This window comes from Hyla sarda, chromosome 10 (genome assembly GCF_029499605.1).
Source record: "Hyla sarda isolate aHylSar1 chromosome 10, aHylSar1.hap1, whole genome shotgun sequence".
Taxonomy (NCBI): domain Eukaryota; kingdom Metazoa; phylum Chordata; class Amphibia; order Anura; family Hylidae; genus Hyla; species Hyla sarda.
Window position 1 is genome coordinate 2,048,715 of NC_079198.1, and position 26,227 is coordinate 2,074,941.

Here is a 26,227-nt window from a genome sequence, read left to right on the forward strand (position 1 = left end):
ATTACTTCTATTAAAAAAAAAATCTTTATCCTTACAGTACTTTTTAGCAGCTGTATGCTACAGAGGAAATTCTTAGCTTTTTTGTCTCCACAGTGCTCTCTGCTGACGCCTGATGCCCCTATCAGGAACTGTCCAGAGCAGGAGAAATTCCCCCCAGCAAACCTATGTTACTCTGGACTGTTCCTGACACGGACAGAGGTGTCAGCAGAGAGCAATGTGGACAAGACAAAAAAGAAATTCTAAAAGCAAAGAATTTCTTCTGTAGCATACAGCCAGCCATGTAATCGCTTATATGGTATACACATCCTGTGTACAGCTGATATCTACCGCCATTTGGTCCTGTATATGATCACTTATATTGTATACAGATCCTTTATAGTATACTGGTCTGTGTATAGGGGTTTTATTCAGTAAAATATGGCGGTATTATCCAGTTATTGTGTGGTGGTATATATTTACTCCTTGTATACCAGTATTATTGGTCATGGAAATTTACCTACGTTTAAGTGTTTCTTACATATATAAATTTTAGTTTATTGTGTGTGGGATTTGGGTGGAATAGGAGCGTGGCAGAAGATTGACGAGCTGCAGAGCCTAGCAGGGGCCCTTGCCTTTTTTTTTGGTCCAGGGGCCCTGAGTGTTGTCAGTCTGCCCCTGGCTATGACCCATAGGCCATAGCAGTCGATCCTAACCCCAGACTAGAGAAGGAGTTATTGGACCATGGAAACTGGCCGATACACAGACATACTGCCTGCAGCCGCATCTTATATATGGCTGGTGGCAGTGTGTCTGTGGAGGACCTACAGCAGTATATGGGGGCACCAAGAGGGGGGTCATTAAATATATATATATATATGGGGGCACCAAGGGGGGGGGGTCAATAAATATATAGGGGGGCACAGAGGGGTGTACATATATATACAGGGGCACAAAGTGGGCACTATTAATGTGTGCAGCCATACACACAAGGAGTCTGTAAAGAAGTAGGCATTGTGCTGAAGAAAGGCGCCTAAAATGTTTGTCTGGCAGGTTCTTTGGAGACGAGTCTTCATGATGGCCTCTGATCAAAGTAGACGTAGCTTGTGAGTCAGTAAATGTAACTGTAATCCCTTATAATGGCTGCAGAGCCCTTGCTAGTATCTACTTCTGTATGATCAGTATGGGGCACTATTGTTGAATTTTTAGGGAAGTTTCACAGTAACTAGATTAGGGTGTATTAGAATATGGCAGGGTGCAGTGCAGTAAAATATTCTGCAGCACAATGTCTTACTGCACTGCACTCTGCTTTACTCTAATAAGAAATATGTAATTAGAAAATCAAATGAGATTAGGGACAGGCCCTGGGGGTGGATTCGGGGGGCGGGCCATGTGGTGGAGGGGGGGGGGGGGGACCAGGCCTTGAGCTGTGTAAGGGGCCCAAAAATTTCTGATGCCAGCCCTGCATACAGCTGCTAATAAGTACTGGAAGGATAAAGATCTTTTAATAGAAGTAATTTACAAATCTTTTTAACTTTCTGGCACCAGTTCATTTGAAAAAAAAAAAAAAGTTTTCCACCGGAGTACCCCTTTAAGTCTGTTTTTTTAGGACTTTGGTTGCCCATAAACTTTAGAAATCTCTTAGCCATAGTGCCGCCTGACCATCAGCTATCACTCCTTCAGATGGAGACAGGGCCGGCTCTGCCAATAGGCAAAAAGGGCAGCCGCCTAGCGTGTCCTCTTGATGGGGGCGCTTCTGTGCCTACTGCAATAAAGGTAGCCAGCATCCGAAGCACCCGCCTATCCAAAGCACCTGCCCATCTAGCAGAACCCCACCACGCTACCCCCACCCCGTCTGTACTATAGTAATCTGAATTTTTCAGCCTGCTGGAGGACTGAAGTGCCACCTCCGAGGAAGACGGGCGATCACTAAGATCAGGTCCGTACAACATCCTGACATCGCGCGCGCCTCCATGGAGGAGCCAAGGGTGGCAAAAATTCTTGCACCAGGGAGGGGAGATTGAGAGGGCCCAGACTGCTTAGTCCCAGCTTGTTTGGTGCAGAAATTCACTTGCAAAACTTTGGCTGTCTGGGCATGCTGGGTGTTGTAGTTTTGCAACAACTGGTTGGGAAATTCTGCTCAAGAGGAACTGTATTTTAAGCAAACAAGGGGTAGGGAATTGCCTGAAAGGTCAATAATGAGGCAAGGAGGAAGAAGCAAATATCTTCTTCTTGTGCCCATACATCTAAGATCTGGTCGTGTCTTGAACCTGTTTCCGAGACAATGGCTTGGAGCAGGACCCACTTAATGCGCTTGTCTGGGAAACAGGCTGAAGAGACTAGCAGCAGGGGAACAGACAAGGAACCGGAGTTGTGGCAGGATCAGCTGCGGACCTGGGTTAGATGAATATAGTTCCTTTACTATTTTTGCAGGGTCCCAGCATTAGAATATGTATATTATTTTTTTTTTTATTATTATTATTATTATATATATATTTTTTTTAAACCCTTAAAGGTAGCCATTCACATTAGATATAAGTAGGTTGATGGGGACCTGGGGTAGGTAAGTATTTTCTTTCTCTATTCTTTTGCAATGTCCCAGCATGATATAAGTTTTTTTGAAGACTGAGAATGCCCCTTTAAGACACTTTGTGTGTTATATCCATAGAATCATCCATCACCCAAAAAAAGGCTTTATTTTAGGTGCCAACTATCAATGCATGTTTTGGAAGTAAATGTAAGGGAGTCCTCCAATGTATACCTCCACTGGACAGTGCAAAAACTGGAATGAAAAAGAACCTAAAATAGGCAACTTATCATGATTATTGTGTGATGTCCATCTTATGCACCACCAATGAAAACATTTTTATCTGCAGATATGACTTTCAGCGGCTCCTATGATATATAAAATATTTATTTGCTCTTGATTCTGCCTTTGAGCCCCACAGTCAATCTCACAATCACTTTCTTCCACAGCAGCATCAGGACCTGCTACTATACTTGTATATCAGAAAGCTGAAAATGATATCATAGGCGACAATGAGTCTCATGGGCAACCTTCTTACAATTATACGGGAGACATTATGGTGTTGAGTATGTGAAATTGGTTGATGAAATGTTTCTTGGTCACCAAGACTTTACTGATAAGTAAAACCTAAGACACAGCGATCCCCAGCCTCTTCTATACAACATGTGCATTCACTCTATCCACTTATTATAGAGACAGGGCTATCAAACATTACCTATACCCTTGGGTCAGGATTAAGAGCCACTGAGTATAATTGGATAGGCTTAAACCGGCGTTTCTACGTTTCTGCTCTTACAGAGCACAAAAAAACGTAGGCCGTTCTCTATGTGTTGTGTAACAAAATGCCCAAGCATGGCCGCCACCAACAGTGCTTGGAAACCCAGTTGGAAAGCCACAGGTTGTCCTTAGCTGTAGGAGAAGCTTCAGCACCTGACTTTAGTGCCAAAGTGTCCTCGGTTTGCACTTGTTCCTTTGAGTGATATGGCTTTGACCTAGTGGCTTGTGCACCTTCCTAGAAGGAATGAAACCTGCAGGCTCCCTCAGCTTCCGAACAAGAGGATCCTGGGTGTACATTGACAAACAAACATGGCTCCATTATTTGGGAAACAAATATTTTCCTTCCAGCTCCTTCCTTGTCAAACACCTTCTTGTTCAGCTTGCTAACTAATCCCCTTATCTGAGCCGAGAGCCGCCGGTGAGAAGGAGCCGGATAAAAGCAGATAGAAAATTAGCAGAATTCCGCCCCTGGCTTCTGCCACATAACAAACACACAGGGGTAAATACATCAGCTGCTGCACAGACGCTTCCCTCTGAGCCCAGCGCTGATCTCTCTGCAGATAACAACAAGAAACACTTTTATTTAGGTTTCTATTTTCTTTATTTTACCCCAAGAACAGAAGATGGGAGATGCTGAAGGTTGATAAGGAACAGTTAATAAACCTATGTTAGTGATGAGCTCGGCTGAGACAAAAACCCCTTCACTGCCAAGACACTGAACAAAGAGCTAAGCACCTCATCATCCTGCCCTTCAGTATATTTGGATGGGAAATAGAAAGTGATCATAAAGTAACATTGCTGGTAAAGAGGTTATCCTACAAATCATTTATATTCCAAAAGCACTAAATTGTTATTAGCTGTATTACAATAGATGGCAGCATTTATAGCATAAAATTTTTGTTTTCGCATCTTCTTCTTCTGCTGTCCAGGTCTGACTGGACAGAATCAGTCCCCTTCCCCTTCTGGCAGCTGAAAATATACTTTATTAGTTTCTAATCCAGATTTACAATCCTAACAAGCTGAAAAGGAGTATTCTCATCTATCTTTTCAATTCCCTCGTTAGGTTCTGCACCACTATTTCTTATGGCTATCCTGCAGTGACCAGAGGGTCACTATGCAGAGGCTGACCCTGTGTGTCCTTCAGCACTCCGCCCACCAAGTGGATGGGAATAGTGACTGAACATGTGTGTCCTCCAGCCCACCAGGTGGATGGGGATTGAGCATGTGTGTCTTCCAGCTCTCAGCCCTCCAGATGGAAGAGACAGTAACTGAGCATTTGTGTCCTGCATTGCTCAGCTCAGTAGGTAGATAAGGCCCCTTTCACACTACAGGTATCATCCTGCTTTTTTACTTCCATTATTATACAATAACGGATGAAAAAAAATGGCTGCAATAACTGGTAATAACGGATGATAACTGATGACCATCATGCGTTATTTTTAATGTTTTTTTTCTTAAAAAACCTGATGGTGTTCATCCGTTATCATCCGTTATTATCAATTACATCTGGGTTTTGTTTTTTTTATCAGGTTTTTATTCCTATTTTTGTAAAGCTGTACTGAGCATGCTCAGTACAAAATACGGATGTTAAAAAAAACGGACAATAATGGATTATAACGGATGTTTTTTTTAAACATCAGTTTCCCATAGGCTTCAATGTTAAATTTTAACAGCCGTTTTTTCACCATTATTTTTGCCGGACCAAAAATTAGTGCATGCACCGTCTTTTGTGCCAGCAAAAAATAACGGACATTAGTAAAAATGGACATGAATGGGATTTTTTGACAGCTGTTTTCAGGACTTTTTGCCGGGAGTAATAACGGAGGTTTTTACAGGATGATACCTGTAGTGTGAAAAGGGCCTAAGAAGTGTTACTGGGCATGTGTGTCCTCCAGCACTCAGCTCAATAGATGGAGAGGGAAAGTGTAGATTTTGGTAGTATGGTGGAGGTTTGCGATGTACAGTATATGTTTTTAACACATTTCTGGATGACAGCCAAATATTGTATTGACCCTGTTTAGCATTTTTGACAGCTCAAACTCCTGGTGATGTAGATGATCAGGGTATATAGGGACCTTGCACCCCTTACACTCAAAAACCTTGCACCCCTTACACTTGTGTCTGAAAAACCCCTGGCAACCAAAAAGTAGAAGTTCTTATAATAAGCTTCTTTTAGGTATGGTTAGTTTTGTCAATTTTTACAGTTTATCGTTTTGGGTAACCGCAGTAAGTGCAGTGATATTTTATAACAAAACACAAACTAAGATTTTGGTCTGGGAAAAGTTTCCCGTCCTTGTGATTGGTGCCGTTATATCAATCTCTCATTAAGTAGATACGATCAAGTAGTAAAGTAATTCCCAGGGTAAGATATGCATCACATCTTTCATGTATGATCCAGATGAGTCCCCCACCGATTCCTTAAACTTTACCCGACTCTTGTGTAATAGGTCATTACGTTGTATTTTGTTCCTGGGAATTGGATTGAATCTCCGATGACTTGGTCCCTGTCTGACGCCTCTGTCACACACTGGGCTGGGATAGCTGGCAGCTAGCAGGGAATTTATCACCAGCTCACACCTGTCACATCGGCATCTGGAACTAAGTGAAAACACTTGCTCCTAAATGACCCTTCACCTCTAGAAGGTTGGCAGGCCCATCATGACTATTTGTAGGGAAAGAGAGATTACTTGTGTATGTTTTTTACATCAGCTGTAGAAGAGAGCGACTGACAGGTAATGAGAATCTGCACAAAGTTGATGGATAAGTCTTAGTTTACACTACATCTATGCATCCTATTGAACCTATTGAAACATCCTGTGTTTTTTTTTTTTCTATTAATAATCTTAAATCAAGGAACAGTTTTTAACTGTGTTAAAGGAGTACTCCGGCCCTAATACATGCCCTATACAAAGGATAGGGGGATAAGATGTCTGAAGGCGGGGGTCCCGCGGCTGGGGACCCCTGCAATCTGTCATTCAGCACCCACCTTTGCAAGCATAGTCTATGGACACCTCTGCTTGTACACAGGTGTTGGGGCACAATACAACGATGTTGGGACACAATCGGATAACATGGTCCTGCTCTAATGCCCAATAGCATCCCCAGTAGGACAAGAAAACATATCAGGCTGCCCTGCTGCTGTGGAAGACTCAGTACCCTGCACTGGTGGAGAGTCCTACCCTACTCCACCTTCTGCCCAGATATATATTTACTATGGACACTGGCGCCACATTTACTGTGCAGTCTGTGAAAATTTTGCTGAATTTGACATGCACATAATATGCACAAAAAAGTGGGCATGATCCCTATATTTTTGAGAAATTTATAAAGAAAGATAGAAATCAGGCCAAATATTGGTTAATTTTCAGACTTTACGACGGTCCTAATGCAAACAAAATATGACATATTTTTTAATGGCAATTTTTAAAAATAAATTTTCTTGGGACTTGTCCCCTTGGGACTTGTCCTTATTCTCTCCTAGTTACTTGTGTTGTATTCAGCCAGCAGTCGGCCATGTTGGAACGCAGGTCCTCACATGTCTGTATTTCTGCTACTTCTGAGCCATGAGGCTAGTGAAAAGGCGGCCACAGGGAGCTTAGAGATACAGCTTCCGTGTATCATTCCCATACAACATGTCTTGGCTGCTGCCTCGTGTTTAAAGAGACTCTCCTTCATATAGAAACGGAGAGGAGGTATTAAATAAAAAAAATCCCAGGAAGAAAGAGGCTCCCTTATCTCTGGGAGACAGTTGTCAGGAATCACTTTGGCTGAATCGTTTTGTCTCCATGCTGCTTTGCTGTCAAGCCGGCCTCAGGACATGGATCAAAGGAGAGAGACGAGCTCTGCTGACGCTACTGATCCCCTCAGTTCAGAAGAAGCAAGCGACAGAGAGGCTGTGCTCCACATCAAATGCTAGAGAGAGAAAGTGATAGGGATGAGGGAGGGAATTGGGGGATGCGCAGGGGAGCAGATAACATGAACGCTGAGTTTGGATGAGTATGCCCAACACTCACATGGCTCAGGCTCTCAAAGTTTTTTCAATGGACCCATTGACCAATTTTTCATTGCCCTCATTTACAACTTTTTGGCATGTTGACGGGTTAAAATATGTATACTCTAGTGAAGCTATAGTCCTTTTTTATTTAAAGTAAAGTAGAAGAATGTGGTCAAATTTTGCATTCCCCATAATTGCTCATAATCTGGTGTATACCACACGGCAGACATGTTCACATTTTTTCAGTGTACAGTATTAAAATAGTCATACTTATATTTTCTGGATGAATCCGAAGACTATCTGATGTCGGGGAACAGAAATGTTGGGTTTGTCCAGGGGATAATCCACTATCAAAGATTTCTGGAAGGGGCAGGTATCTGGAAGACTATATAGAGGGTTCTAAAGGAAACAGAGGAGTCTGAAGGAATCTGAGGAGTCTGTAGGAAACATGATTCAGGAGAGGACAGAGGAGTCTGAAGGAATCTGAGGAGTCTGGAGGAAACATGATTCAGGAGAGGACAGAGGAGTCTGAACAGAAAAGACTATAGAGGAGGAATCTGAAAGGGACAGAGGATTCTGGAGAAGGACAAAGGAGTATTGGGGGAACAGAAGAGTCTGAAGGAGATCAGAAGGGACTGTACCCAATGACAGCACAAATTAGGGGATATAAATAGTCAGGCATGTTGAGTTTCAAGGAAATATGCCACCCCCAGAGGAGTTTGAAGGAGAAATAAGGGTCTGCTTGTGTTTTTCTCTCTTATTCCCATTCATAGTACATGGACATTTGGCCAAGTCAGATATGCATGTGTATGGAGGGATTGGGAGAGATTCCTGTCGACAAAATGTTTAACAGCAAAGTTATACATATGGCTTTAGTAAGATTATGATCCAGTACCAACAAGTTACTCACATTTAAAAGGATGAAAGGCAAAGTATTTGGGATTATTTGTCCAAAATATTGCAGGGGTATTTATATCCCCTATACACAGGATAGAGGATAAGTGTCAGATTGCTGGTCACCCCACTTAACACCCGATCTCAAGAACGTGGCCCTGAGTTTTTGTTTTGAATAGAACGACAAGTCGAGCACTCAGTTGTCTCCTGCCGCTCCATAGACGATGAATGGAGGAGCAAGTTGAGCACTCAGTTATCTCCAGCCACTCCATAGATGATGAATGGAGGAGCAAGTCGAGCACTCGGATATCTCCAGCTGCTCCATAGACGATGAATGGAGGAGCAAGTCGAGCACTCGGATATCTCCAGCTGCTCCATAGACAATGAATAGAGGAGCAAGTCGAGCACTCGGTTATCTCCAGCCGCTCCATAGACAATGAATGGAGGAGCAAGTCGAGCACTCGGTTATCTCCAGCCGCTCCATAGACAATGAATGGAGGAGTAAGTGGAGCACTCGGTTATCTCCAGCCGCTCCATAGACAATGAATGGAGGAGCAAGTCGAGCACTCGGTTATCTCCAGCCGCTCCATAGACAATGAATGGAGGAGCAAGTCGAGCACTCGGTTATTTCCAGCTGCTCCATAGACAATGAATGGAGGAGCAAGTCGAGCACTCGGTTATCTCCAGCCGCTCCATAGACAATGAATGGAGGAGCAAGTCGAGCACTCGGTTTTCTCCTGTCACTCCATAGACAATGAATGGAGCAGAGAGTTCAGGCCTCAGCTATCTCCAGCTGCACCTTAGACAATAAATGGAGCATCTTGTGGACCCATTCATGAGATTGCAGGGTGTCCCAGAGGTGGATAGGGGATAATTGTTGTACTCTAAATACCACTTTAAGCCATTCTTCTGCTTATTTCCCATGTTGATGATTATAGATACGTTGTCCATGTTTATGGATGTTTTATAAGATTGGATTTCTCAGATTTTACATGTGCTTCCCATTTGGCACTAAATTCAAAAATGGTTGTAGTATTCCTGTAGCTTCAGGAACGTTCTGAACACACAGCAGTCTGTGGGTTATGGCGGATTGCTGTCTGTCTGGGATTCAGAGTATGGACTATTGCCAGCTGACGCAAGGAAGCCAAAGAGAATGTTAAATTCTCCTGGCAGAACTGCAGTGTTACCAGCTCATTCCAGCAATGAAAGGTAATTGCTGTTATACAATTACCTAAATAATCCTGTGCAGCCTGGGGTTATTGATAAATCACAAGTTGTCACCCCGGCCACTTGCACATTGTTTCCCAACCAGTGTGCCTCCAGCTGTTGCAAAATTCTTGCAACCCGTAATCTCTGTGAGGTTACAATTAGTTTCTGTACAAAGTCATAAGAAAATAATGGACACTTTCTACAGAAAACCCACAACTCAAGGAATGATATATTGTTTTCCAACCCTCTGCAGTCTTTCTAAGTGAGCAACAAGACTGGCCAGAAATCTTCCCTCTCTGGGGACACTAGGAAATCCCAACTCCGACTTCGGAAAATAGAGAGGTTTTCTGTTTTTCTCATGTGTAAAGGAATGTGCAGCTCTTAATACCCTGAGTGACGGCAGCAGGTGGATTCCCAGTGCCCGGCGTCCCAGATTCCTCATTGTGATGTAAGTGTGGAGTCTAAAACCAGTAAAGTACTGGATACATGCCACATCCTGGTATAGGAAAAAACGCTGCAATGTATCCCCCCGTCTACACATATGACCGCCACAATGTATCCCCCCTGTCTACACATATGACCGCCACAATGTATCCCCCCGTCTACACATATGACCGCCACAATGTATCCCCCCTGTCTACACATATGACCGCCACAATGTATCAACCCGTCTACACATATGACCGCCACAATGTATCACCCCGTCTACACATATGACCGCCACAATGTATCACCCCTGTCTACACATATGACCGCCACAATGTATCACCCCGTCTACACATATGACCACCACAATGTATCACCCCGTCTACACATATGACCGCCACAATGTATCCCCCCTGTCTACACATATGACCGCCACAATGTATCCCCCCTGTCTACACATATGACCGCCACAATGTATCACCCCTGTCTATACATATGACCGCCACAATGTATCACCCCTGTCTACACATATGACCGCCACAATGTATCACCCCGTCTACACATATGACCGCCACAATGTATCACCCCTGTCTACACATGACCGCCACAATGTATCCCCCCTGTCTACACATATGACCGCCACAATGTATCACCCCTGTCTACACATATGACCGCCACAATGTATCACCCCTGTCTACACATATGACCGCCACAATGTATCACCCCGTCTACACATATGACCGCCACAATGTATCACCCCTGTCTACACATGACCGCCACAATGTATCCCCCCTGTCTACACATATGACCGCCACAATGTATCACCCCTGTCTACACATATGACCGCCACAATGTATCACCCCTGTCTACACATATGACCGCCACAATGTATCCCCCCTGTCTACACATATGACCGCCACAATGTATCCCCCCTGTCTACACATATGACCGCCACAATGTATCCCCCCTGTCTACACATATGACCGCCACAATGTATCCCCCCTGTCTACACATGACCGCCACAATGTATCCCCCCTGTCTACACATATGACCGCCACAATGTATCACCCCTGTCTACACATATGACCGCCACAATGTATCCCCCCTGTCTACACATATGACCGCCACAATGTATCACCCCTGTCTACACATATGACCGCCACAATGTATCACCCCATCTACACATATGACCGCCACAATGTATCCCCCCTGTCTACACATGACCGCCACAATGTATCACCCCTGTCTACACATATGACCGCCACAATGTATCCCCCCTGTCTACACATATGACCGCCACAATGTATCACCCCATCTACACATATGACTGCCACAATGTATCACCCCTGTCTACACATATGACCGCCACAATGTATCACCCCATCTACACATATGACCGCCACAATGTATCACCCCATATACACATATGACCGCCACAATGTATCACCCCATCTACACATATGACCAATGCCCTGTCCTCCACTTGTGAAGATCTCTGTTCTTTTATATAATATATATAGTGTTTATCAACAAAGTGGAAAGCTAATAAGGAAAGCATAACCGATATATTACTATTGGTCCCACATCTTTAAAGCACCTGAATGCTTTGATACACGTATCCAGGCCAGTGTTTCCCAACCAGGATGCCTCCAGCTGTTGCAAAACTACAACTCCCAGGATGGTTTGTCCAAGTTGTAGTTTTGTAACAGCTGAAGGAACCCTGGTTGGGAAACACTGCTATGGCTCATTCATCTCCAGCTCATGGCTCTCCAGCTGTTGCAAAACTACAACTTCCAGCATGCCCAGACAGCTAAAGACTGTCCTGGCATGCTGGGGGTTGTAGTTTTACAACAGCTGGAGGCACCTCGTTGGGAAACACTGGTACAGGCAATGTATATAAGGCATTTTCTATGGTGAATGTGACAGCCGGACAGTAGAGGTGCAAGAAATATACTGGTGGGAGTAAAGCTGCGAGGAGAGGTCCGGCTGCATGGAGAAGTGTGTGGAAAATGCAGCATGTAGTTAATGTGGTGGAAGTCCTGAAGGACACTACACCGACATTCTGCTACATTTGCAATAGTAAATAAAGGTGTTTCACCCTTTACCCTCTGCTTTTTTTTATTTATTTTTTTATATTACAAGTCATGTGATTCTTTTGTATGACTTGTAAGGATTAGGGGGTAAAAGCACTAGGGGATTCTTGCATCTATAGTGCAAAGTCTATGGAAGAGAAAAACGCTACAGTTTCTTGAAAAACAAAAAGCAATACCCAGAGCATGCTGTCATTAAAATAAACTGCCACTAAGCCTAACAACATCACTAAATGGTAAAAAAAAAAAGACCATATAGGTATGACATTCCATATTTCCCTATAATAGACTCCCAGCTAACATCTGGCTAAAATATTTTTAGTCTTTTTCTAAATACATTGATTTTCTTTTTGTAGTTTTTTTTCCCCCTATTTGGAGTTTTTTTTCACCAGTGTCCGTCTCAGGAAAATAATGGCACATCCATGAAAAGTGACGCCTTGCATTAAGGTTTAAACAAATTGTTAAATTATAATTTGAACAAACAGAAATATTATATTTAAAAACCTCCTCAGTAATTTTCTCTATCTATACAACTTTGAAGGAATTTTCTGACCAATTTCAGATTTGTGGGAAAAAAATATGATTTATTTAACCCAATATAGTAGGTGAATCAGTGTTGTTTTTTCTCATAACCATACAAATTTACTATTGAAACCTACAGAAAAACATAGGGATTTTTAAATTTTTTTTTTTACAAATCAGAGTGGTCAGAAAAATCCAGCAGAATATTGTGCATAGAAAAACTTGTGTTTATTTTTTCTCTTTTGTTTTCTCTTTTGTTTTTCTATGAATGGTTAGTTTGAAGTCGATTGGGGGGCAATGCGCCTCTTTTTTTATCTGTGTGCCACAGTTTTCTCCAGACGCGCGCCAAACGAGTAAACTTGGTGAAAAAAACCCAGTTAGATAAAAATCCAATAAAGGGTTGAAATAAAAAAATACAATATTAACTAGGGGCCATTAAAAAAAATGCAACAAAAACAGCATTGAAAAAAGTATAAAGTAAAAATAAAAATTCTTGTTATTCCAAAAAAAAAAAGGTCTATGTAAGGAAGCCTTATGATGATTTTTTTGTACATATGTATTTAGTAACATTTATGAAGGAAAAGGCGGAAAAAAAGAAAAGCCAATCATTTTGGCATGTTACATTTTGAGAAGAAGTCATGGACCCTAAAACACAATGTATGTTGCCATTCTCTTATTTTACTTTTAACTAACGTCTGGCCGCTGTATTGTAGCCTTGAAATAATAGTGATAGAATGCACAAAAACGCTGTGTGTGAACCCGGGCCGACCTCTAACACTTTATACTAGTAGTGGAGAAAATGGAGGTATTATTGTCTGACCAATGACTGGCACTGGCGGTAACCCTTAACGTTCCTCTGTCCTGTCATCTCTGTGTGAGCGCCGTCGTGTTATCCACACACAGCAGCCGGCAGGAAGAAGGCAGCAGGGCCGAATTTCAGAGAGGGAAAATCCTTAATGCTCGCTCCCTCAGCCTCTGTAATGCTAGGATGTCGCCAATCTGCTTTGAGGGATGGAAAGATTAAGAAGAATAAAAAAATTGCAATAAAATATGTGTGAACGAGGGGGTAATTGTGGACAAATGCAGCATTGAAATTCATTTTTCAGCTCTTTTACACACCATTTCAATCTTATTTTCTGCTTGTTAATGAGATCTTGTTGGTCGAGGGTGGGCCGAGCTGCCCAATATCGCTGGGTAATTGCACATAATTTTCTCTTTACCAATGATTTGCATCAGTTTTTTTTTTTTTTCTAATTTTGTAGTATTTAACATCCCTTGCCGTTCCCCTCCCGCGCCCAGCAAGTCTCATTTTAAATGCCTATTATAAGCACAGCGCCTTGGAAAAAAAGAAAAGAAGCAGGGCGCGATAGGAGGAAAAAGGGGGGAGCACATACGAGAGCACCACGTGATGGCTGCCGAGCGCGCAACCCCGTCCAGGTTACAACACCGCTATGTTATAGCAATACCCTGTGAAATTTGCCACTTAAAGAATTTGAGAATTGTAATGCTAATGTTCCAGAATTTGTGGACTACACCCTTCTCCTATAGGAAGACAATTATGTTCATGTTTAACACACGCAGGACAAACATAAAATCTGGTAATGGGTGTTACACGAGCTGTCAGCGACTGGAAATCATGCCTAATACATTAATGGATTAAGCTCTTTATGTCACTACTTCAGCTCCATGCCATGACGGAGTGTGAGCGCTGTGGGCTGGGATACTGTCCATCACAAGGGGTTTGGAGATTAGGTGGGGGGGGACATGTTTCCGTAAATCTAAAATAAGCGACAGTACTGATCTGTTTGCTGCAAATTTTGGTAAAATAATTTTTTTGCATAGTAATTTATTTACGGACCGAACCTAAAAGACTTGCTACAAATTTTTGGTGAAATTATTTTTTTGCAGAGTAATTTATTTACAGACCAAACCTAAAAAACTTGCTGCAAATTTTCGGTGAAATAATTTTTTTTGCAAAGTAATTTAGTTATGGACTTAACCTGAAGACTTGCTGCAAATTTTGTTAAATTTTTTTTTTTTTTTTAAAGCAATTTATTTACGGACCGAAGGTGATAGATGGCCCAAATGTAGAGAAGTTGCGATATATCTATATTAACAGCCTTGACCGTTATCTGCATGATGCATCTTTAGTAATAGAATTTTTTTTTTACGATTGATGTCTCCGTCCTAGCTTTAACCCCCGCTTTTCTCCTGTGTGGCCGACACACCACACAGAGCTGGCAATTAACTACACCAGATTAAATGCATGTCATTTTACATCAAGATAATGCGATATTGGATATCTAGAATATTTTTTGAGCAAAAAAAAAAAGAGCAATTTTCTGTTCTATAATGAGTGTAGAACCCATGGCCTTAACTCCTGTACTCCCTGACATATTCGGGGGCTTCTAAAGAACTCGGCATCGCCTAAAACCAATTGTCCAGGAATATGTTTATTACCCCGCACCCCCTCCCACCACCACCACCACCTCTTTTAGTGCTGTAATCTCCAAATTGTGGCCTTCCAGATGTTGCAAAACTACAACTCCAAGTATGCTGGGAGTTGTAGTTTTGCAACAACTGGAGGGCCACAGTTTGGAGACCACTGTCCTAGTGTGTTCAATATTGCTCAGTATCCAGTATAATATTCCACGCTTCTAAGATTTTCTATTCCTTGCAGTTTCCACCATATTTACGGCTCCCTGTAGTGCCCAATATTCCCACTCTCTTCAGTCCCCAGCATATCCAAGGATACATACAGGGCTAAATATCTTTTCCTTCGTGTATTCTCGAAGATGCCCGAGGCTCCCCACAGTGCTCAATATTTTCCCATTATTTAGAATCGTACACAAGATATTCCAAACCTCAAATTGTATTGCGTTCTTCACCAACACATAAAGACATGAGCGTATACAAGTATTCCAGGATATTATTTTTTTACTATGCTACAGGGGCTGTAAAGTTAGTGTAGTTCATAATATAGTGTCTGTACCTGTGTTTGACGGTGGTTTCCCAATTCTTATGTGATTTTTGGCCCGATGTTTATTTTTAACAGCATACAAAATGAGTGTCATCTCAGGTTTTCCCAGGTTGCAGTGCAGCCCGAGACATTACATCACTAGTCAGGAGTGCAAGGGGAGCTTGTCTGGGCTTCAATGGGTGGAGCGACCACTGGGTAGGAAGGAAATCATTCTGCAGTGAATTGTAGTTTTGCAACAGCTGGAGGCACCCTGGTTAGAAAACACCAATCTATTGTTCACAGCAGAGCATGAAAGGCAGCACATCTGTGCTTCAATGGGTGGGGTGGCTGATGTGTGAAAGGGAAAAAGTGAATAATGGGACTTGTAGTTGGAGGGAGGGAACTCCAACAGGAAATAGCCATTTCACAAAAAGATAGAAGCAGCATTATGGTGGACTCACAACAAATCCATTTAGCTCCAAGCCAAGCACAGATCCTTCCTAAAAATGTCCATTAATGTCTGGCAGGTATGTACTAAAATCACCTTATGGTGGAGAACCCCTTTAAGGAAGAATGAAGGGAATATTAGAACTCTCTGATCACACGCATGTGCAGCATATAAGCTAGGTGTGAACATACCCTTACATAAGGTGCCGATCAGTACTGGTAATAGTTAACTGTGCAAAAGTATGTGAACCATTCTCAGTATTTACTGCACCATCTATATATGCTTTGTGAGGTATACGTTTTGAGTATTCCCCGATATATTTCGCTGACAGAAGCATGAGATGTACGACATTGTATAGGCATGCCTTGGCTTACATTAGTCATTGACCCCTTTTGCTGAAAAAAAGTTAAACATTCAGTGTAATTCATGTATCCCTCTGCATGGAAGATCACTCTTTCCTATACAGTAAAAAAGGTATGGATTTGTATTGCAATATGGCACTCTTTGGCACTTGCTGGCTGAATGGCAACCTATAGACATGTTTAGTGCATTCACGTGAAGCTTTCCCAGTGCATATACCAAACATGTAAAAAAAAAATAATAAAGTGGTAGCTTTCTGGTAAATTCAATGTTTCAGACTTAGAACATGACTGGGAATATATGCCAAGCCAGAAATCTATCCAGAGTGAAAGAATACCCTTTGGCTTGACATATATTCCCATATATCATGTGTGAAGGAACAAAGAATGTGCAACATCAACTCTATCAGTGTCAGCACCGCTGCAGGTCCCGTATTTGGTTCCCACCCTGTCAGCTTGGTCCACATGCATCTAGCTACGCCTGTGCTCCATTTGAAGTGATGGCCACTGCACCACTTCTGTTTGATATTCCCATATATGTCCCATACTCCCAGTTGGAGTAAAACACTGACTTCATGGGAAAGCTACCTGGAAAAGGTGGCCTCAGAGCTGCTTTGCCCTTCCTTTCTTCCCAGAATTCCCAGTGGAGCATAAAAGGCCTATAAGTCTTCATCTGTCTGTATGACTCTCTCCACAAGGAGAAACATTGCACCATTACCCATTCAGTCCCAGAGCCTTACTATAAGGCTAGGTTCAGACTACGGAATCTCCGGGCAGAAAATTTCCGCCCGGAGATTCCTAGTGCGGCCAGCACCGACTGAATCAGTCGGTACTAGGACCGCGCGGACACTGCAGTCTCCAATAGACTGCAATGTGTTCCGCGCGGATTTCCGCCTGAAGAAAGAGCAACCCCTTTCTTCAGGCGGAAATTTCTAAGCGGATTTTCCGTTCACAAATTCCGAAGTGTGAATTTGTGAACGGAAAACCATTCACTACACTATACGTTTTAGCCAGCAGAATTGCAGGCGGAAATTCCGTAGTCTGAACCTAGCCTAACAGATACTTGAGATGGTATAGCCAAGGACTATAACAAAGTCCATCTGAGGACTAGAAAGAAAAGTCCCAGCTAATATAACCATTACTATTATGTAATTCTATGATGACTTCATATAATGTACATTCATGACACCTCACGGGGATAGAATAGTGTCTGCAAATGGACTGTACATAGAAAAGATTCTAAGGTGGCATTTTTGTTTCTCTCCAAAACATGTAACGGAAACATCATTTGTATGACGGATGTTGTATGAGACTGTTGCTGCATACCTGTGGGGAGAGGCCATTCCCGACTGGGTTCATATGGTTGGAAGGTCCCCCGGGGTTGATGAAGCTGTCAGAGTAGGTAGAGAAGCTGTGTCGTGCCCCGTAAGCTGCTCCAGTGTCCGCAGTCGCTGATAAACCTCCTTGATGCATCGATGAAGGAGGAAGAGGTTGAGGTCTGTGGACTGTGCTTCCACCATCTATGAATACAGACATATGAATACTAGCTTGTATTGTAAATATAGTCATGATGGGGGCTAAGCTGTCATGATTGGGGTCTGTACATTAAGTACATCAGTGTTTTCCTACAAGTGTGCCTCCAACAGCTGGAGGCACACTGGTTGGGAAACACTGACATTCACCTGTACCAGTATAGCAATAGCTAGAGAGACACATATACAAAATGTAGGATGTGGCAAAATATTAATAAATGTTAAAAGTATAAAAATAACAAAATTGACATATAAAACTGATGCTGTTACAAACCGTAAATGTTCTGACCTTGAGAAAGGCCGGCTGTAGGGTATGACGTCTCTGAGAGCTGGTATGGAGGCAATGCTGGCATTCCTGTGGGTGGAAACCCACCAGGCAGTAGGTGGTTAAATGCTGCCAGTTGGTTGGCTCCTGCCTGTTTGCGCCACCTAGCTCTTCGGTTGCTGAACCACACCTGAATAGGGGAGAGATAAAGATTACTGCAAACTGTTCACAACCAGATGTCATTGGAACAAAAGCGTAAAACAACAAATGCAATAACATAATGTTAATGACGTTACTGACTTGTGTGGTTTCTGTTTATCCAGATTTGGGGTAGAATAATAGTGATCTCCATTGTTCAGAAAAGGCTATGGACACCTTAGCGAGCAATTGTTTTTGTATTCTTGCATTGGACGTATTATGGGGCAAAAACATTTTCTCTATAGGACCATATATAAAAAAAAAGAAAACAAAAAGCTTATTTTATCTTCTACAGCAGTGGTCTCCACTGTTCTACAGCCTCCTAGGTCTCACATGTAGTACATAGGCAGCTGTGTCCATCAGAAAAGCTTCAGTCTTCAGCTTCTATCTCTCCTGTCCTGAACCAGCTTGTAAGCTGATTTATCCCCAGATGAAATTTGGCCTTTGAGACGAATGCTGGAGACTGATATATGAGGGATAAAGCAGCCTGTACCGATGTGAGAGCAAAGAGTCTGTAGACGAGAAAGTAAGCTACGTTTTTAATAAAGACCTAGAGAGAAAATATTTTACACCGTTATGATGACAAAGTAAGAATAAAAAAACAAATGTGGATCCAGAGGTGTCCGTAACCTTTACATTCTTTTGTGGTATTTTTTGTACTAAAGTTGCAGCTTACTATACTGTCACTGGTGACAGGGAATGGTTATGGATTTCAGTCGACATTTGTGTGACCACCAGGGCAAGTTGTACTTTTCCTGCTCTGTTGCAGTTTAGGACATTGCAGTGGGGTGGTCGGCCCCAAACCTGATGGGAACGCTCTTCAGCTGCCAGGATGTTAGCGTGAGGAATGGGACAGGAATGTGCCAAACAGCTGCTGCAGGAACACTGGCAGGTTTACTGTACAAGCTGCCAGAGGCGGGGGTAATCTGTTCATGTGGAATAGAAATATCCAAGGCTGTCTTCCCAGAATCCCAGATGAGCGGCTGATTTCACTTCACAGACCCCTCCGTTTGACCTCTGCACTCTGGTGGTCCGCAGTGTTCCTGCCAAGTGTGTTGGTGAACCCATGGAGTACATTACCACCTCAATAACATCATGGTATCAGATTATCTAACAGGAAAACTATTCCAAGTAGATAGTTAGCCCATGAGACAAGTATTCCTCCTCTTTTTACTTACTGTAACTTACTGCAGACACTTTGTAATATACAGGCTGTAATGTGTCCTCTCCGGGCCTGTAACCTAATCCCTTCACTCCTGTCCGAATAATCACTTCTAACTCCATTTCTCTGTACCCCTGCTCAATCTCTGCCCTCCCTGTCCTCCAGAGACCCTATTATATTCACAAATCTGTTCACACCCTTCATCCTTTGGATCTCTGTCTACGTATCTGACCTGAAGTTGTGTTGTCAAATAAAGTCCTTGTCAGGGAGTTCCCACAAGTTCTCCAGGCTCCATGATTCCATATTGTGAGCACCTGCTCTGTGTATTAGATGTATAATAATGTACATGGGTACGTTCAAACAGGCGGATTTATTTGCGGGTTTTTCCGCTGTGTATTTGAAAGGGGGTGGGCTCTTCTCGGCTGTCCGCAGCGGATTTTCCGCCACAAGCCCCATTGAAGTCAGTATGGTCTGCGGCGGATTTTCCGCAGCGTAAATTATGCAGTGGAAAATCTGCTGCGGACAGCCGAGAAGAGCACACCCCCATTCAAATACACAGCGGGGAAACCCGCAAATAAATCCGCCCGTGTAAACGTACCCCAACTGTGCCTGGAATGGCTATGTGCAGGTGTTTCCCACCCTGTGTGCTCCAGCTATTGCAAAACTACAACTCCCATCATGCCTGGGCAGCCTTTGGCAGAATAATTGTAACTTGAGCAATCTGAGCATTGAAAAAAAAGGCTGCAGTAATTTTTTTCATCCGGTCACATCCTACTTAATAAATGGACACCAGATGGACCCCATTAAAGTCAATGGGGTCGATTGGTGTCAGTTATGCAACTGACTCTCCTACACTGCTTTCTGGATTGAAGTGGAGCTGTAAATGAGGCCTAGGCTTATTTTCGTAGATTAAAGGGGTGCTCCGCTGTTCAGCGTTTGGAACAAACTGTTCTGAACGCTGGAGCTGGATCTCGTGACATCATAGCCCCGCCCCCTCAATGCAAGTCTATTGGAGGGGGGGTGACAGCCGTCACGCCCCCTCCCATAGACTTGCATTGACGGGGTGTGGCGTGACTTCATGAGGGGCGGGCTATGACGTCACGAGCTCCCGGTGCCGGCTCCAGCGTTTGGAACAGTTTGTCATAAACGATGAGCAGCGGAGTACCCCTTTAAGGGTCCATGCGCTCTACAGAAAATGGCGTGGAATTCTGCTTGCATGCTTGTCGCACAGCAGACTATTATTACAGTAATAAGCATCGGCCCATTGGCAAGCTGGCAAATTCTTCAGCAATTAAGATGTTCATGAATCCAATCCAGAGCAGCAGAATATCACGCAAAACAATGGGAAGCTGCAGCAAGCTTAGTTTCCCTAGTGTGCATGGCTCTGTAGGCTACGTTCACACACCAGAATTTCTGCATAGAATTCTGCATGAATTTATAGCCATTAGGCTAAGTTTCCACTTGTTTTTTTTTTCTGGCAGTTTTTGGAAAACCGCCACTGCAGTTTTTGAGCCAAAGTCAGAAGTAGATCCATAAGGGAGGAGAAGTGTAAGTCATTCCTATATATGTCCTATTCTTTTTGAATACATTTCTGGCCTTGGCTCAAAAACTGCAATGGTAGTTTTCCAAAAACTGCCAGAAAGAAAAACCAAGTGGAAACTTAGCCTTACACTTCAATGGGTTTTCACTGTCCCATTCACACAACAGAATTTCTGCTGCAGGAATTCCATTGAAGTGAATGGACAATACATTTCTGTGGAATTTACTGCAGAATTCCGTGCAGAAATTCTGCCGTGTGAACATAGCCTTACAGCATGACTCAACATAGCAAGGTCTTTTATCTAAATCTTATCTAATAAAAAAGTGGCTGCTACTGGTAACCTGGCATAGATAAAAATAGCACATTTTGTGGCAGGCTTTATTTTCCCCCAAAAAAAATTATTATTTATAATTTTTGTAGGTTTGCAGACCTTTTCACTTTTTGAAAGCAACAAAAAAGTGGGAATGGTTTAGGAGGCTGCACACATATCATACATTACTATTTTCAGGCACATAGACATTTGCCTCCACTGGCACATAAAGCGTTGGAATCATACCTGCACCCGGGCTTCAGTGAGCTTAGTCCTCTGCGCTAGTTCTTCCCTGGTGTAGATATCTGGATAATGTGTCCTCTCAAAGGCCTTCTCCAGCTCCTCCAGCTGCTCGGCGGTGAAGGTTGTGCGGCTGCGCCGCTGCTTTCGCTTCAGTGGAAGATCCGGTTCTGACTCCACATCTGACCCTTCATCCAGACGATTCCCTGACAGAGGAACAATACGGGTTTATTATGTTGCAAATGCAATATTCCTGGTCACATAACATCCACATTTATTGCTTTATTGTAATGTCCAGTCGTTTTCTACCGTGCTCCGTCATTATTTACATTCAGTGGCCGACAACCTTTCCCCTAATGGTGTCCTGAGAGCTGAACTAGGGTGAAGAACTAAAATATAGTTGGTAATTTTTTTTTTCTTTAAAGAAACGTTAAGCGACATTCTCACTTGTTTTTTAGACTCATTTTAGTCGAACCAACAGAGAAAAACAATATGGAAATATTTGCATCTTTTTCTGTGCTCAAAATGTGTGGAAACAAAACTATGGTTATTTACTTTACACAAAGGATTAAAGCTACAGTATGTATAAATCCATCAGGGGTCCGTAGAGAGATCTCTCCCATGATCTATTTATACCCCGGCCTCTAAAACAGGGGACATCCTCTACACCTAAAGCAATGGAAAAGGGATTCTTTACTGTAAAAGCATGAAGGCTATGGAATTTGTCAAGGGGAAATCACTGAAGCAGTCCATGAGGGGTCCGCATACAACTCTGGCCTGTAATAATATTATAGGTTAGAGTCACTAGATTTTAAAGAAGGCTCAGACATACAGGGATTTATTCTAATGACAGATTTGACCATAAGATGACTTCATGGCGGGGGGGGGGGGCCTTCTTCTGGATTAACACTGCAGGGTAATAGGTGGAGCTGGATAAAAGCCCTTTTCAGCCTTACAAGCTATGTTATTATTGTGATAGGAAGGAAGATTATTGTGATGATACGATGTGGAATTCTCTCTGTCCTGGTCCTGAAGGCTAAACATTGCAGATACAACAGGATTTAGTATAATTTGGTAAAAGCAGGAAGACTCCGCTGAGTAAGATCTTACTATGAATCCTCATAATTACAAGTCTGGAACAGAATCATAAATTCCCTATTGAAAAGCAAAGAGAGTACACATGGGGGTTTTCATAGCCGGCCACACTGAGCGCCCTCTGGCTGTGAGTCAGTGTAACTCCGCGCACATCTCAAGGTATAAATTAGTTTTGAACTTAAGATATTGGAGAAGTTGCTTAAAGCCTTTCATCCTTATTACTTCATAATGATGCAATTAACAGCCTCCAGCTCCCAACCATTCATGTGGCGGCTCTGAGCCGCGGACACGTACCCACATAATCTCTGGAAATGTGCCCACCTTGTCTATATATTTGCTGCTCAGTAATTTCACATAATCCTCTTAGCAGGGAAGGCAACAGAATGAGTGGGGATGTGACCTTATCGTTCTCAGGTTAGCTGACTTTTAATGAAAATGTATGAGTCCACTGGAATGTGATGGGCAAATCCGCAGTCTACTCTGGTTTTACAAGTTTATAAGAAAAGCCGCAGACATCAAATGTGCAGAAATTACCCGAAACCCACGGATTTTTCTACTTTGTCTATATTTGGTTTTCATGTTGCATTTTTTTTCTTTGCAAATGAAAAAATAAATAAATAAAAACTTTATGGTACAAGACACTTTCTGAGGGTATTTATTCGGAATATAAAGCATAGAGAGGGCTGGTAGACAGGATACAATCCACACTTAATCTCTCAGTGACCTCTGCTTCACTTTGTAAGAGAAAAAACACAAATATCAAGATTCCCAGCTGCTCTTTTCTTTGCAGTTATGACAGGTCTAATAGAGAGGAGGGGCTATGCCACAAAACATCCAAATCCAGGGCACGGAGACCCCAAACCTGCGAACAGCTGGGAACATATTGCATATACTCCCATCGACTGACTAATAAATAGAATTTGTCTGAAGTCAGACATCAGCCCCACATAAATTCCTAAAAGTTCTGGGCCCTTCTTTTGCAAATGAGCGCAGAATGTGGGGTATACAGCGCAACAACTCCACACCCCTCCCCCCTGGACTTTATTACAGTTTAATGTAGCTTAGAATCCATAGCGTGCAGAAATAGAAGGAAAATGAAGCCAGTAATAGTTTATATGCGTTTTAATCAAGTAATTCGGCCAAAGCAGAATGACACTCGGGCCAGTGTAGTGCCCTTGAATACCAAACAGACTGGGGAGCAGAGTTTGGAAAATGAAAAAGTGATTTACAGCTCAGCTGGAGTCCAAGAAGCTGCAGAGCTATATTGTGGTGGGGGGGGGGGGCTCCGGAGGTTAGGCTTATTTCTTATTTTTAACCAAAGCTAAACCAGCGAAGTGTGACACAAGAAACATGGAAAGTCCGAGGTTTCAGACCCATCACTGCTTTTCTGGCCATTCCAGAATCTCAGCCAACCCCCACAAGTCCCGGCCAAGAGTAAATATCTGGTTTTATATTGATTTCGATGGGGATTTCGAGTTGATACTGCTGAATCTAACATTGTGAAGCAGAAAAGCTTGTGATCTGATCATCTAATGAGGATTGTGAATATCACTAAAGATCCCTAATGGAGTTGGCAGCTTTACTTCTAGAAGTCCAATTACTATGTCATCTCAGATTATTCTTCGAGGCCACTTTCTGCGCCACTTTAACTATTATACCCTAAAGCCGCAGGAATTACATTTAATTGAAGCTCATAGTTGAGGACTAAGTCTGAGCCCGTTATTTAAGGGGATTCTCCGAGCGGTCTTTATTGTATGGAGGTATATGTAATATACAATATAATGTGTTCTTAGCTATCACAGGGAATACTGGGTATCTCTCTTTGGCTGTACCAAAAAGTCAGAAAACATGGTAGTACAGTGTTTGCAAAACTACAACTCTCAGCATGCCTGCACAGTGTTTGGCACAGCTGCCCATCACTTGTGCCTGCTCCTTGTCTTCCCGTACCCTCCTATATAGGAACCTGCTCATTCGTATATATGTGTATTTACCACCTGCTGTTCCCAGCTGCAGGGATCAGTATGTGACTTAAAGTCTTAAAGGGGCTTGTGACATTCAACTCACCCATCAGCTCTCTTTCCCACATGTTACTGTAAGGGTAGAGAGTGCATACCATTGAGTTGAAAAAAGAAACCTAAAAATGCAATATATTGAATGCACAATGACATAAAGGGGTTGATGGAGCTTCACTTCACACAAACACACACATATATATATATATATATATATATATCATATAAATTTTTAGGGCCCATTCACACCACAACAATTCTCAGAGCGGAATTCCGCTTGCAGTCTCTAATTGTTTTAAATTAAATTCTTCTGCTCAGTGCAAACTATGGAGGTTCCAAGCGGAAAATCTTTATACTTTTGCCAGAATCCGCCCAGGACACCACTGTAGTCAATGGGATGGCGCCTAATGCTCACGCGGCCTTTAAGCACCGATTCTGCAGGAGGCTGCTGCAAGTGGAATTCCAAATAATGTATCGCAGTTACGGTTAACACCCATACATTATCAGTGACACCATCTTTCCTGAACTAAAGCCCTTTGGTCCCACTATCGTATCCACTGAAATTAATCACATACAGTGAAGTTCTTTCCAGACACCGTTTTACATGCATTGCTGGCAAAGCCACCAAAACATGAGGGTAACCTGTCACATTCAAGATGCAGTCTGATCTACAGGATATAGAGCAGGAGGAGCTGAGCAGATGATATATACAATACAGTACAATCTGCAGGTAACATGTTATAGAGAAGAAGGAGCTGAGCAAATTATATATATAATACAGTACAATCTGCAGGTATCATGTTATAGAGCAGGAGGAGCTGAGCAAATTATATATACAATACAGTATAATCTGCAGGTAACATGTTATAGAGCAGGAGCAGCTGAAAAGGTGATATATACAATACAGTACAATCTGCAGGTAACATGTTATAGAGCAGGAGGAGCTGAGCAGATAATATATACATTACAGTACAATCTACAGGTATCCTGTTATAGAGCAGGAGGAGCTGAGCAGATGATATATACAATACAGTACAATCTGTAGGTAACATGTTATAGAGCAGGAGGAGCTGAGCAGATGATATATACAATACAGTACAATCTGCAGGTATCATGTTATAGAGGAGGAGGAGCTGAGCAGATGATATATACATTACAGTACAATCTGCAGGTAACATTTTATAGAGCAGGAGGAGCTGAGCAGATGATATATACAATACAGTACAATCTGCAGGTAACATGTTATAGAGCAGGAGGAGCTGAGCAAATTATATATACAATACAGTACAATCTGCAGGTATCATGTTATAGAGCAGGAGAAGCTGAGCAGATGATATATATACAATACAATACAGTACAATCTGCAGGTATCATGTTATAGAGCAGGAGGAGCTGAGCAGATGATATATACAATACAGTACAATCTGCAGGTATCATGTTATAGAGCAGGAGGAGCCGAGCAGATGATATATACAATACAGTACCAATCTGCAGGTAACATGTTATAGAGCAGGAGGAGCTGAGCAAATTATATATACAATACAGTACAATCTGCAGGTATCATGTTATAGAGCAGGAGGAGCCGAGCAGATGATATATATACAATACAGTACAATCTGCAGGTAACATGTTATAGAGCAGGAAGAGCTGAGCAGATGATAAATACAATACAGTACAATCTGCAGGTATCAT

At 42.5% G+C, this 26,227-nt stretch overlaps 1 protein-coding gene and 1 long non-coding RNA gene across 19 annotated transcripts in view; one reads left to right on the plus strand and one right to left on the minus strand.

Moving 5' to 3' along the window:
- Positions 1 to 26,227, plus strand: part of LOC130294460 (uncharacterized) — a 189,308-nt gene that overhangs the window by 41,909 nt on the left and 121,172 nt on the right. The gene's annotated exons all lie outside the window — the stretch shown is intronic.
- Positions 1 to 26,227, minus strand: part of PAX7 (paired box 7) — a 169,657-nt gene that overhangs the window by 27,657 nt on the left and 115,773 nt on the right. For 4 of the 10 annotated variants that reach the window (XM_056544285.1, XM_056544287.1, XM_056544286.1 and 1 more), the window contains exons 5-7: positions 21,435 to 21,634; positions 18,003 to 18,168; positions 17,508 to 17,701 (exon numbers count right to left, since the gene is read on the minus strand). In XM_056544285.1, coding sequence (XP_056400260.1) covers positions 17,508 to 17,701; positions 18,003 to 18,168; positions 21,435 to 21,634 — 560 coding nt within the window. Of the gene's footprint in view, positions 1 to 13,042; positions 13,418 to 17,507; positions 17,702 to 17,987; positions 18,169 to 21,434; positions 21,635 to 26,227 lie in introns of those variants that run through there. The other 6 variants (XM_056544281.1, XM_056544282.1, XM_056544280.1 and 3 more) reach the window with 3 other exon arrangements.